This window comes from Conger conger, chromosome 13, assembly GCF_963514075.1.
Source record: "Conger conger chromosome 13, fConCon1.1, whole genome shotgun sequence".
NCBI classification, from domain to species: Eukaryota; Metazoa; Chordata; class Actinopteri; order Anguilliformes; family Congridae; genus Conger; species Conger conger.
This window is the reverse complement of record NC_083772.1, coordinates 8,246,372-8,259,874: the sequence shown is the minus strand read 5'-3', so window position 1 is coordinate 8,259,874 and position 13,503 is coordinate 8,246,372. Positions and strand designations below refer to the sequence as shown.

The 13,503-nt window shown below is 44.0% G+C and overlaps 1 protein-coding gene across 5 annotated transcripts in view; it reads left to right on the top strand.

The window, feature by feature from the left end:
- The first annotated feature begins 2,198 nt into the window (after positions 1-2,198).
- The window catches only part of LOC133108376 (transcription factor SPT20 homolog), a 17,290-nt gene continuing 5,985 nt past the window's right edge, over positions 2,199-13,503 (top strand). For 4 of the 5 annotated variants that reach the window (XR_009704648.1, XM_061217874.1, XM_061217875.1 and 1 more), the window contains exons 1-18: positions 2,199-2,422; positions 2,787-2,894; positions 3,055-3,090; positions 3,177-3,302; positions 3,848-3,974; positions 5,241-5,344; positions 5,730-5,846; positions 5,938-5,991; positions 7,042-7,181; positions 8,723-8,879; positions 9,173-9,229; positions 10,229-10,300; positions 10,694-10,863; positions 10,970-11,002; positions 11,297-11,408; positions 11,503-11,608; positions 12,798-12,953; positions 13,140-13,440. Coding sequence is in view for 4 of the 5 variants with exons in the window: in XM_061217874.1 (XP_061073858.1) it covers positions 2,892-2,894; positions 3,055-3,090; positions 3,177-3,302; positions 3,848-3,974; positions 5,241-5,344; positions 5,730-5,846; positions 5,938-5,991; positions 7,042-7,181; positions 8,723-8,879; positions 9,173-9,229; positions 10,229-10,300; positions 10,694-10,863; positions 10,970-11,002; positions 11,297-11,408; positions 11,503-11,608; positions 12,798-12,953; positions 13,140-13,440 (1,871 nt within the window). In the remaining variant the exon portion in view is untranslated. The remainder of the gene's footprint in view (positions 2,423-2,786; positions 2,895-3,054; positions 3,091-3,176; positions 3,303-3,847; positions 3,975-5,240; positions 5,345-5,729; positions 5,847-5,937; positions 5,992-7,041; positions 7,182-8,722; positions 8,880-9,172; positions 9,230-10,228; positions 10,301-10,693; positions 10,864-10,969; positions 11,003-11,296; positions 11,409-11,502; positions 11,609-12,797; positions 12,954-13,139; positions 13,441-13,503) is intronic. The other variant, XM_061217873.1, reaches the window with a different exon arrangement.

Here is a 13,503-nt window from a genome sequence, read left to right as displayed (position 1 = left end):
ATGTTCTGGTGTGTACAACTCTTCCTGACTGCAGCGAGGAAACAAGCTTTTTTGTGCAACTGGTGTTGTCTTTAGATGATAACTACTTCTGTCAAGTTCCCATTCTGATTTCTGACATGAAAACATGCGTTTGTTTCAGTGTCCCCTCTTCCCTGTTAAGAGAGCAAAACACAGCTGTGATCCATAGTGATACAAGAAGTTCTGCATAAATGTCTCTGTTATAAAGACAAAATATCCACACAAAAAAGAAACTAACATATTAATCAGTTTAAGGTCCAGCTCCATGTTTCTTTTGAAAGAAGAACGTGCACCTGAATATGGAGTGGGAATCTTAATAATTAATCAATAGGCTAATGTATTACTGTAACTTTCCACACAATAGTGTGTGTATGCTTGCCCACATGCATCTGTATGTGCAATTATGCTTCTTAGCGTGCATATTTGTGCAAGCATCTTGGATCCAGATGATTCAGAAGACAGGTAGGACACTGCATGCCCACTTGCATATTGAATCAGTGTACCTGCTTCTGTGTTGTGCATTTCTTTATCGAGTAGAAAGATGCACTTACTCTTCTAGATCTTTGTAAGTTAAGTGTCTGACTGTCTCAGGGGAGAAACATGCTGTGCCTCTCTAAAGTTATATTATGTCCCTGGCAGGCTTTGTATACTAGACATTTTAGCCATTTCAGACTATCCCTATCATTTTATTGGAGATGTTGTTTCTCTCAAAATCTCACAGTATCTCATTCTGCCCTTAATTTGAAACCCAAAAAAACACAGACGTTTTACAGGCACCATAAATTAGCTGCTCTCACCCCCACTTTAAATAAACCCGACTTGAACTTCCTTCAGTGTCCTTGAAGGTAGCTATGTGCTTAAGTTCAGGTGCCATGGGTGTGCCATGGATTTGCTTCACCGCTTATTTGAAGAGCCGGACTCAACTTGGAGCTTGGGTCACAGTCAGGGGCAGGCTTTACCTGGCAAAGCACAGACTTTCTTAAGAGGAGTTAAGGGAATGCATTGTCAATTTGGAAATATGAGAACACTGGTGGTGATGTTGACGTTTGAACATAAACCGGCGTTTTGGAAGATGAATACACAAGTGATACACAAGTTTAATTCCTTGCAGTGCCTGGGTGGAGAGTTGACGGACAAAGATGGAAAAGCTGACATTCTTTTATCGTTCCCATGTTCAATCTTTCCATGGACAGTAAGTCCCACAGTGTCCCCTGCTGTTGGTGTTCTCTGTAGCATGACACAAACAGACTAAATAATAATAATCGCTGTGGTCATCTTATCATCATCAGAGCAAAGCACACAGTGTTTGCTTGTTTTTTTTTTTTTTTTTTTTTTTTTTCATTTTCCTTGCAATCCATTACATTTTGTTCCAAATTTTGTACAGCTGAATATTTACTGAAGCAATTCAGGCTAAATTTCATGCTAAAAGATACTGTGTCAGTGCCCCACCTGGGAATTTGACTATACAGGCATAGATCTGAATTCGGCTGATGCTAAATAATACAGCTTTTGAATATTCTGGTCTGGTTTAAAAAAAAAAAAATACTGACAAGAAAATCTCAAAGATCTACTGTCTTGTCCTCCTTTCTCTGATTAATGTATAATGGTGACACGCTGTCCAAAAAATGAATACCTTTGATAACCATTCAGATGCTAACAGATTTACGCAACTGTTTTTGATACCAATGGACAGACATGTGACAGCTCTCTTGGGTTCAAAGTTTCCACAATGCTCTGTTGCAACCATAAAGGAATCGCTTTAAATATTTTTTCCTTTTACTGATCAGTCAGTGGAATCATAATTTTTCAGAACTCATGTGAAGTTCATGTGGGGGGAATAGCCAAATATTGCGTGCGTGTCTCAGATACCGAAACACAGACGTTTTAAATCGGCAAGGAGCTTGAACTTTGGAAACTGATCGAAGTGAATGCTGAAGGAAACTAAATGCAAACAACAAGTTTCAATTACGTTTGTAGCTAGCTAGGCAACTAATTTTAGATGTATCGTCAAAAAGTCACTGGAAACAGACTCCCTTTGGTACAGTCACTGAACTGTACAGTCGTCAAGCAGTTGTTAAGGAAATGACATAACCATTTAGTTGGCCTATCAAACTAAAGAACCGCGTCCCCGCCTACTTTATTCTCCGCCCACATAACGGAAGCACACTTTTTGTTGTTATTCAGAGAAAATGGCTTCTGAAAGAACACAATGAACATACCAAATGCATACTAGCTGCTTTTAATTTTATGCGATCTGTTCTGATTGACATATTAGTTGCTATGTAAAAGGCAAGTCGCATTCCGCTTCTTTGGGAATCGCGCAAGATCAATGTGTCAATTACATGGCGTACGCGATGACTACAGATAATATTGGCTTGGAAAACACAACGAGCGGCCAAGCTAGGTAGCTAGCGTTATCAACCTGGCTGACGAACGTTAACATCTTGCCAATTTGACGTTAATTACATCAACAGTTAGCTAAATTACCTAGGCAACGTTAGATTAAATTCCATGTGCTTGCAGGATGGTCACAGTTATACAATTGGCGCTAACATATTTGCATGACTGTCGTTTGCCAGATTACTTATTGTAATTTTGTTAGGTAGCTCATTAACAACGTTGTCAAACCAGTACGAGCTATCTGGTTTATGCAAACACTGTTATCAGCTTCTGAATTTGAAAGTGACACGCTCCCCTATTTTACGTGAATAGAAAATATTTTGATTACCTGTTTTCTGAATAGTTTCTGAATGTTTTAAATTGCACAGAAAATGCACTTGCTGGATTGGTGTCACCGTGTGGTCTTCAAGGGTCAGATGGGAGACAGATTGCGATGACAGTGTTGGGTAAAACGCTACTGGTTTCATACCACGATGGTAAGAGTAAGATTCGCGTCTCTCTGTCTAACCTGATTTTATTGACCCGTCTAAAGTGTTAACGATTTATTCGCTCACATGTTGATTTGATCTTCAGGCGTTTTCTATGGGCAAGAATAGAATGGTAGTGCCACCCTAAATATGTATTTTTCTCATTCAGCAACAGGCTTTGGAATGTGCATTGGATCGGGCAGAGGTGAGTATTAATTTGTGTCAGTCGCATTGCTTAATATGTGCGACATTGCCAATTCACCTTCCCCCCCCTCTCCACCTTTGATCCAGTACATTGTGGAGAGTGCCCGTCAACGCCCGGCCAAAAAGCGAATTGCATCTAGTGGGCGAAAGTCTCTGTATCAGAAGCTGTATGATCTGTACACTGAAGAATGTGAGAAGGAGCCAGAGTTAAAGGTAACGGTTCATATAATTTCTAAAATATATATGCTGTACCAAAGTAACATATTAAAGTCTAGGGTTCCCAGGCTTTTTTTAAATCCGCACATTAAAAAAATATATATATATCAGTGGCCAAAATGATTAACAGCAAGAAACGTTGACAGATGAACTAATGAGGTTCAGTTATTTGTTTATTTCCTTGCAGAGCTATTGTTTAAATATTATTAATAATTATGTATATATAAAATATGTGCCCTTAAAAATGGATACTGGACCAGAATGCACTTTTTACATCAAGTGGTATGGGGTTTGTATTGGGGTTGAAGGATATGATGATAAAATGGGATTCATTTTCTGGGATTTTGATTAAAAAAAGAACTTCACCATTTTCATTGCTTTATTAGTGGTCGACATGATTCATCACACGGGCAGCTGTACAGTTTTATGGGTCTTTGAAAGGTCTTCCAGTAACTGGGAAAAGCTGTTGATAGGCATCATGTTGTTTATTTAATGCATAGCCTTATGTTGTAAGGTCTTTTTAATTGCAATCATTCACACAGAAACTGAGGAGAAACGTTAATCTACTGGAGAAGCTGGCCTCACAAGAATCCGTGTCCTGTCTGGTGGTCAATCTGTATCCAGGAAACGAGGGCTACTCTCTGAGACTCAGGGGGAAAAATGGAAGTGGTAAGGCATAGCGAGACACATAGACTGCATTACACGTTTGGCTGACAATTTTATCTAAAGCGACTTACAGTTGATTTGACTAGGCAGGAGACAATCCCCCCTGGAGCAATGTACGGTTAAGGGCCTTGCTCAAGGTCCCAACGGCTGTGCTGTGAGTCTCTCAGTGAGCACATTATTAGGTATTTATTCGACTTATTTTTTAAGTCTTTTATTGGACTTCTGTTGCTGTAGCCTATCCACTTAGAGGTTTAACACGTTGTGTGGTTATCCTTCCAGCTTCGACCAGTCTGGCCCTTCTCCTCTGACCTCTCTCATTAACAACACATTTTCCCCCCACAGAACTGCAGATGTTTTTTTGGTTTTTCGCACCATTCTCTGCAAACTCTAAAGACTGTTGTGTATGAAAATCCCTGGAGATCAGCAATATCCACACCCTGTCTGGCACCAACAATCATTCCACGGTCGAAATCACTCAGATCACATTTCTTCCCTATTCTGACATTTGGTCTGAAAAACAGCTGAACCTCTTGCCCATGTCTGCATGCTTTTATGCATTTAGTTCCTGCCACATGATTGGCTAATTTAAATATTTGCATTAACAAGCTGGTGTACAGGTCTACCTAATAAAGTGCTTACTGGTCATCATTCTACTGTATTTACTGGGTCATTATGATTGAAATGGCAGTGGGCAGATAATTTACTGCACTGTTTATGCAGAATGTGGAAAAACTATTAGGAATATGAATTAAAATCACATGACCTGTGAGGAGCTGGCGACCTGTTAAAGGTGTATTCCTGGCTCTTGCCGAAAGCCTGCTGGGATAGGCTCAACACCGCCTGCAACCCTGACCAGGAATACGTGGGTTAGATAATGGATGGAATTAAAATCACAGTAATCAAAATCAAGCGTATATATACATAATTCTTTTGGATATATAGTAATTATGTAGGAGATAATACCTGCGTAAGATAATATATTATTAGCAATTAAATTCATAACTGACATTACATTATTGGCATTTGGCAGACGCTCTTATCCACATGCATCCCAAGTCTATTATCGAGTAATAAAAGCCTATGCAGTTCCTTCTATGGAGTAGCAACCTGTTTGATTTTCAGAAGAAGACTCTGGCACAGAGGAGCTTGGGTCATAGGCACTTTTCAGTTCAAGACGGCAAAACACAATATATTTATAAGCAGGAAATATTAATCATATGCATGTTGTCTTTTAATCTTCTCTCTTTTGCACGTTGTTTACGTGGACAGATTCAGAAACGATCCGGTTACCGTACGAGGAAGGGGAGTTGCTGGAGTACCTGGATGCTGAAGAACTGCCGCCTGTTCTGGTAGACCTTCTGGAGAAATCACAGGTGAGAGCCAGAGAATGCCAGCTGATTGTAGTAGTTTGTCATTCTCACTCTAAACACACATAAGGATATGGAGACATCACACAGTCGCAGTCACAGCCGCAGTCGACAGGGTTCAAATTTAATTGCAAAAGTTTTTTACATTTTTTTTTAGACCAAAACATCCTTGCCTACCATGCAAGAGTGAAAACTGTCTAGTAATGTATGCAATCTGTCATAATTCAATTGATACTCCATACTCTTTGAATTATTTACATGTTTGTTTACTGTAAAATAAACTATTTTAGAGTTTAGGTATGAGGCTGGTTGTGAAGATGCGTTTTTGTATGACGGTTTTTTCCCCCCCCTGATTCTTAGGTCATGTTTAACCATGTCTCCATGTATGCAGGTGAACATCTTCCACTGCGGGTGTGTCATTGCAGAGGTCAGGGACTACCGGCAGTCTGGCAACACCAAAATGCCGGTGTATCAGAGCCGGCACATCCTGCTGAAGCCCACCATGCAGGTGGAGTTGATGGGCTTTGTTTCCCTGTTGAGTCAAAGTACGGTGTAATTCATGCAGTCTCCCGTCACAGCTCTGATCTTATTCTTTGCAGACCTTGATCTGTGACATCCATGCTTTGACAAGCGACAACCACAAATGGACCCAGGTGAGCATAGGCAGGTGGAAAAAGGTGAAACGTTTTATTTGTGTATTCTGTGTTTGTATATAACTGCCGTCCGGAGGAACAGTAGGTCATGTTTATCCATGTTTCACCAAGGCACATAATGTATATTTCCAAGATGACTGAGTTCATTGGCATTGATTTAAAAAATAAAATAAAATAAAGTTAAAAAAAAGCCTAGAATCAAGATTAGATACCTAAATACTTAAAGCTTTCTTATACCTGCACCCAGGAAGTGACTGAACACACCTGACTAATCAGAAACAGCCTATTACTGTCCAATTACTTTTGGTTCCCTGAAATTGGGGGACTATGTCATTTCTGCATGGATCACCCTATACAAATGACCTCTAATTAAAGCTGACAGTCTGCATTTTAACCTCATATTCATTGTTTAATTTCAAATCCAATGTGCTGGAGTAAAGAGCCAAAAGAACAGAAATTGTACCAATGTCCAAATACTTACGGACTGCTTTGTGATAGTAGTCAATTCACACAATGTGCCATTTGCCTTTGCATTCATTTCTAACTCCTGGATCAATTAAGATTGTCTATTTCACTCACTGGAGTGAAAGCTTTCTTTAATACTTAAATGAGCTTGATGAATGGACTTACATCACTATTTATACCTGTTACATGCTAACCTGTGTCCACAGGAGAGCCACATTATGAATTCTGGGACAGTTGGGCTCAAGGCCAGAGCAGAATGTTAGAATACTGTACCTGATTTTTGTAACTGATTATAGGGAGAAATGTCAGCCTGGAATTCTTCTGAAATCCGAAACTAAATAAATAAAGTGTTATCATGGATAAGTAATCCATTAGAATATGCAATTATGTGGAGCTGGCTCCTGACTGGTTTAGTGGAGAAGACCACTGGTGAGATTATATTGACGATACCTCTCAATGCCAATAAATGAGACCATTTAGTGCCAGATAAAGGCCATTGAATGCCATTAGAACCGTGTTTACAGGTGACGAGAGACATCTGTGGCAGTTTTCCTGAGCGGCTCTTCTTTCTGGGTGTTCTCCCAGGATGACAAGCTCCAGCTGGAGAGCCAGCTGATTTTGGCTACCGCTGAACCGCTGTGTCTGGAGCCGTCCATCTCTGTCACCTGCACTGCCAACCGGCTGCTCTACAACAAGCAGAAAATGAACACGCGCTCCATGAGAAGGTGAGCGATCGTGACCAGATCTGGGTCAAGTATGTCATTTTTTTTGCATTCAAATACTTTTCTTGATGGATCTTCCCTGGTTCCCTGGTGCAGTTGAGCTAACCAAGAGGATCAGAAGGTGGGGTTTTTCATAGGTTTTTCATTGGTTTCAAGACTAAACAAGCTCAGAAAAGTGTAGAAAAGCATTTGAATCTCTTAACAATTATGTATTTGACCCAGGTCTGAAAGGGGCCCGCTTCATTTGTGCCCCCGCTTCATTTGTGCGCCCAATGATAAACGGTTTAGCTGTGTTTCCTGGCATTTCATGTGCAGTTTCGATTGCCCCAGTCAGTCAAGTCTGAAACCAGTGCGTGTACAGTGCAGAGGGTAACTTCGTTGGAGCACTGTCACGCTTTTTTCATCTTATTTGGCTTAAATGCTTAAATTATGTATGCAGGCATTTTTTAAATCAGTCAGTGTCGCCGTTTAGTGATGTCACTGTACGTGTTTGCCCTTATAATATTTAGGAAATGGCTACACTGACGGTGATTAAAAAAAAATTGACAGTGCTCCTTTAAGATTTGTTAACATTCATATCATGCTTTTCCTCTCCATACGGTTCTATAGCGTTCTGCAATGAAGAGCAGCAAACTGGATTCACAGCATGGAAATCTGTTTCTTTCTGGAATTTATTCCTGCTTTGATTTATTCCTACTCTGGAGTCAGCGTATGCCCCTCCACTCCCTTTGATTAATGGCCTCTATAAATACAGCTTTGTAATTTAACTTTGCTTTTTCCAATCTCCAAATGAGCTTTCAAGGCTTGTACACGTGGCCGTCCTGTCAGTTAAGCGACTACTATTACCTTTTAGTTGTAACTGACAGTACTACGTTTGCTTCAGTCCTCTTGTCCTCAGGCCCCATAGTACACAGTTAGCCTGGGTACTCTCTATTTCCTATCAGCGCTAGGCTACTACTGTTGTGTTAAAATGGATAAAAACTCTAATTAGAGCGGGTGACCAGGTGCTGTGTACTTTGTAGGCAGTCATGAGGCCTTCAGAAATGGTTGGCATTTATATAGCGCCTTTATCCAAAGCACTGTACAAGAAATGCATCTCTTTGGAAATTCCTCCTTTTTCTTCCAGTGCTGCATCTTCTGTAATAATATGCGTAATTAAATTCAAATGAATGAAACGCAGATATTGCCAAATGAAGTGTAAGGGGAAGTGTTAGCTGTTTCCAGTGGAAGAATGGAATTGTGGGTACATGTGGATACATTTCAATATGTATTGAGCCAGAATGATGAAACACAGTGTTATACATGCGACCAAACTTGCATCTGGTATTTGGTACATTGTTTTCCTCCTGTCAATTTAACTTTATAGACGTACAGGGAGCGATCGTAAAGCGCTTTTTTTTTTTTTTTGAGGCTGTGAATTTTCCATCCGAGTGCTGTTTTGTACATCCAGTTATTTGCAGAGTTATGCTCTGTTTATATTTGCTAATAAAAACAACCTGTGAGGCCTGTTAAGGACTCACCGAACCTTGCCCTTCCCCCACCAGGTGTTTTAAGAGGCATTCCAGGGCTGCGCTCAACAGGCTGCAGGAGCTGGCCCGTTCTCCCACACCCCCACAGCTGCTCCTGTTTGACTACCTGCAGAAGAGGAGAGAGAGGAAGCCAGCCCCCTCCATTGACCTAAAGATCTCCAAGGCTGGAAACGTGAGTCCCTCCGCCCCTTTATCTGCCCCCCCCCCCCCCCGCAAAATTTCTCTCATCCTTGCGGTGCCTGGAGGTCTCTCTATCTTTGTCTGTTTATACTTAATTTTTTGGGGGGAAGCGAGGTGTTTTTTTTTTTGTGTGTGTGTGTGAGGCTCTGTTGTGTTTTTCTGTGATTTATATGGTGTTTCCATTGGTTTTTGCTTTACGGGCTTATTCGTGAAATAAGAAATTGTCTCCTGGAAGTGATCAAATAAAGGTCTCTCTCTCTCTCTCTCTCTCTCTCTCTCTGACAGTGTGTGGACATGTGGAAACAGAGCAGCTGCCAACTCAATGCTCCTGCTCACGTGGATGTGAGTCTCCCTTAGTGTGGATTGTCTCCTGAGTTATCAGCATGGACCTTCTAGCATACCTGCATGCTCTCTCTCATGCACACCACCGCCGTTTTCTTGCTCGCACTGAATCTCTGTCAACTCTGTCTCTGTCTCTCTCTCTCTCTCTCTCTCTCTCTCTCTCTCTGCTATCTCCCTCTCTTTCTCTCTCTCTCTGCTATCTCTCTCACTCTGCTACCTCTCTCACTCTGCTATCTCTCTCTCACTCACTCTATCTCTCTCTCACACACTCTGCTATCTCTCCCCACCCTCCCTTGTTACCCTGCCCTCTCCTCCTCTGTTTGTCTGTATTTCTGTGTCGGCTTCACACCCCCATCCCCAAACTGGCTCACTCGACTCAAGACGACTTTGATTACACCAGATTGACTTCTTCTGCGTGTTGGCAGTTGCCCTTGACCCTGGTTCAGGAGATCACATACCTTTCATTTATGATGAAAGTTTCCCCTGGCCTTTGACTTCCAGGAGGTCAGCTGCGGTTGGCTCCCAGCATGCTGTGCTTTGCTGTTTCGTCTCAGGACTCACCACTCCCATCCTGAGCCTCCGGGTTCAATCGCGTGACCTAACATCAAAGCACACATTAGCCTCACCAAACACTTCTGAGCGCAACAAATGTCAGGATGGGGCGCACATTACGTATCCCCCTAAATTAAGATGTTTTTTTGGCGGATCAAGTTATTGATGCTGAGTGTTAAAATATCACAGCGTGATTTACTGTGGGGGTTTATTGGTGCTAAAGAGAAAGCCTCCCTGTGATCTCATGGTAGGGGATATGGTGTCTGCCTGTGTACACTGGCCATAATTGGGACCAGTGATCTGGTCATCTTGGTTTGATAAACATGAAGGCTTCAAATTTTTTTTTATTTTTCTTCCCGCTGACGCCGCCGCCGCCGGCAGATGTGCATTGTAGCATGACGAATAGACGTGTTCGTCCGCGTTACCGGATGCTGGCTCTGCTTGCAGGTGGAGAGGTTTGCGGTGGCGGAGGAATCCATCACGCTGGAGGAGTCGCAGCCCAGCGTCTGGCCCGCACATGTAAGGGCTTCGCCTCGGACACGATAGCCGCGGATCCCTCGGCGCAGCCTGATCCGAGGCAGCACGGGAACGTTAAATTTGGCAGAGATGAACGCCAGTTCACTGCACATGTGCCTGACATGCGCCTCTGGATCTCTTTTGAGTTTTTTTTGGCCGAGGCCGTTCCATAGAACTTGTGTGCGCATCTGGTAAACAAAGTGTGTTTGATTAGACTGTCTTAGACTGTCCTCTGCTGTGATAATGATAAGATTCAGCAATTCCACTCTTGTTACGAATGTCTTGTTTGTTTCACACTGAGGATGAGTCCTCCATAAAACCCACACCCCCACACATACACACACACACACACACACACACGCACACGGTGAGGTCATACAATCCCTCCATCTGCAGGAAGTTAAAGATGACTACCTTTTCGAATCAGAAGTGGATGATGAGGTCCAGAAGACGAAAGTCACCATCTTTCAGTCTGTGGGGGACCCCCTGGTATACGGGAGGATATATAGCAGCCAAGAGCCGAAAGCTGAGGAGGAGGGGGCCGACCTTCATCTCATCCACCCCCCGTAAGTCTCCCCTCTTCCCTTTTTCCACACATCATCCACCATGAACCATGACCTCACTGCTCTGCTGAAACTGCTTTGCTGAAACTCCTTTCTCATTTTCTCGTAGTTTCCTCATTGGCTCTAAAATTGACGCTGATAGGTAAGTTGGGACTTTTTTTTTATTTTTATGTTAGGGGCAATTAATCATTACGCATCTTAGCTTGCCTTGCCATACTGAATTCAAGGAAGCCAACAGAATTTATTGAATATAATCACGGCTTAATTTAAATGAAAACTTTATTTGCCAAACATCTGTTGTTTGCGTCTGATGGGAAAATCCGAGATTTGCAGAGCGAATGGGATGGAATCTGGATGGACTTTTCGATGACTAACGAGATTGGACTTTTTTTTGGGCTTTCACTTTTGCTTCTTTCCTTGGCAACGGCCGTCGCAGATTCCTGAGCCAGTACAAGGAGGTGTACGAGAGGGATGTGAAGTGTCAGGTGAAGGTGCTGCACAATTCGGAAGGTGTGGGGAACCAAAGCCCCACAGGGCCTGAGCCAGAGGTACGGTTGGCGCTCTGTTCTGGCTCATCGTGTCTGGCAGCCTTCGACCGGCAGGTTTGTTTATGGTGTTCCTTTTCTTTTCGCTCTGCGACAGACGGACGGTCTCTCCCTGCTGGTGCAGCCCGCGACGTTGGGGAAGGGGCTGAAGCACCTGCCTGCAGCCAGCAAACCGCAAGCAGGGTCAGGAGGCTGCTCTTCAGGTAAGTAAACCGGCGCCCTTCAGGTGTAAAAGGCCTCAGGTAACTCCCAACACCTGTCCTTCAGGTGTAAAAGGCATCAGGTAATTCCCAACACCTGTCCTTCAGGTGTAAAAGGCCTCAGGTAACTCCCAACACCTGTCCTTCAGGTGTAAAAGGCCTCAGGTAACTCCCAACACCTGTCCTTCAGGTGTAAAAGGCATCAGGTAACTCCCAACACCTGTCCTTCAGGTGTAAAAGGCCTCAGGTAACTCCCAACACCTGTCCTTCAGGTGTAAAAGGCCTCAGGTAACTCCCAACACCTGTCCTTCAGGTGTAAAAACACCTGAACCCTTTCAGATTAGATTCATATAACCCCCACTGGCATGTAATAATAATGTCCAGTAGACTGGATAAAGTTGGTTAAAAGGCATCAGGTAAGTTCAGTACCTTTTCCCCTCCAGGGGCACCAAGGTTCGCCAGCCAAGCTTCTGACCGTGATTGATAGTCCCAAGCAACAAGGGCGGGTTTCAGACAGCAAATTAATATCTGCCCTGTCAAACAAGAATGACCGCTGGGGTCAGTCAGCTGTCTGCAAGCTGCCTCTGCCTGGATGTGACTCTGGAGTTCAGCAGATGTGCTGTGCAGTGAAGAAGTGGGGGCAGGTTGAAAATATTATTAGAGTGCTTGTCTAATGGTGCACCTTTTCCAAACTGATGGCGGTGAATCGCTTTGTTCCATGAAAAACAGTCTCAAAAGTGCTTGGCTGGGTATACGAAATGATTAAATATCCAACCAGTTATGGCCATTTACTTTGTGAATTGTTGGTACTTAGAACTCAATTCTTTCCCAGGGAATTGCTTTTAAATGGCTGTAGACTATTGGAAAGATTTCAAGATCTCAGGTTTATTGTCCGTCAAATAAAGATGTATGGCTCGGCAGTTGAGCACAGAAATGCTGAGTGCTTACAGCAACAGAAAAGGGTATTATAGTGGGAACGAAGGGGCTTTGTTGTGATGTTTATAGCCATTTGACTGAAGCTTAGGTGAAGAGCACTTTCTTACATTTCAGAAGATGGATCTTGCCGAACGGTTTTCACAGTCCTCAGGCACAAACTTAGTTGTGCTTTGCTTCTGAACTGATACTGTAATTTCGCGGTGAGCTGCTGGCTTCCAGATATCCGGATGACCCTCACCCTTTTTCCCGGGGGTAGGGAACGACCACGGCTCGCAGCTGCCGAGCGTCCACCCGAAATCGACAACCCCGCCGCTGTCCCGGTCCCCGTCCCTTTCCCGAAAACCCTCCGGGGAGATCTGCCAAGCCGGCCTGCTGTCCTCCTCGGCCCTGTCTCCCGTAGGGTCGTCCCAAAGTGAGTGTGACCGCCCACCCCCCGCTCCCCCCCGCCCCCCCGCCACACCACCCGTTCCGGGTTCAGCCACGATAACCACACGCTGATTCTGCTGTAGAGAGGACCAAACGCTATACTCATCTATCACTCACTTTCTCTCTCTCTCTCTCCCTCTCCCTCTCTCTCTCTCTGTTTCCATCTTCTCAGGATCGGGGACCCCTAATCCATCCACCCCCACCCCCACCAACACCCCCTGCACCACGCCCCTCCCTCCCGACACCCTGACCTCCATGCCTGCCACCACCACCTCAGCCACGCCCACTCCCCAGGACCCTGCCTTGTCTTCCCAGCCTGCGCTGCTCACCCCATTGGCCCTCAGCCAGGCCCTGCCGGTCATGACCATCCCTCGGCCATCCATGGCCACCTCCATCACCACCGGTAGCTCCTCCTCCCAGGTCATGAGTGGCTCTGCCGGCCTCAACTTCATCAACGTGGTGGGCTCCGTCTGGTGAGGGCACCCGTCACCCGTCAGCAAGCAGATGCTCAGGGGACGCTTCCGAGTGCTCTCTCT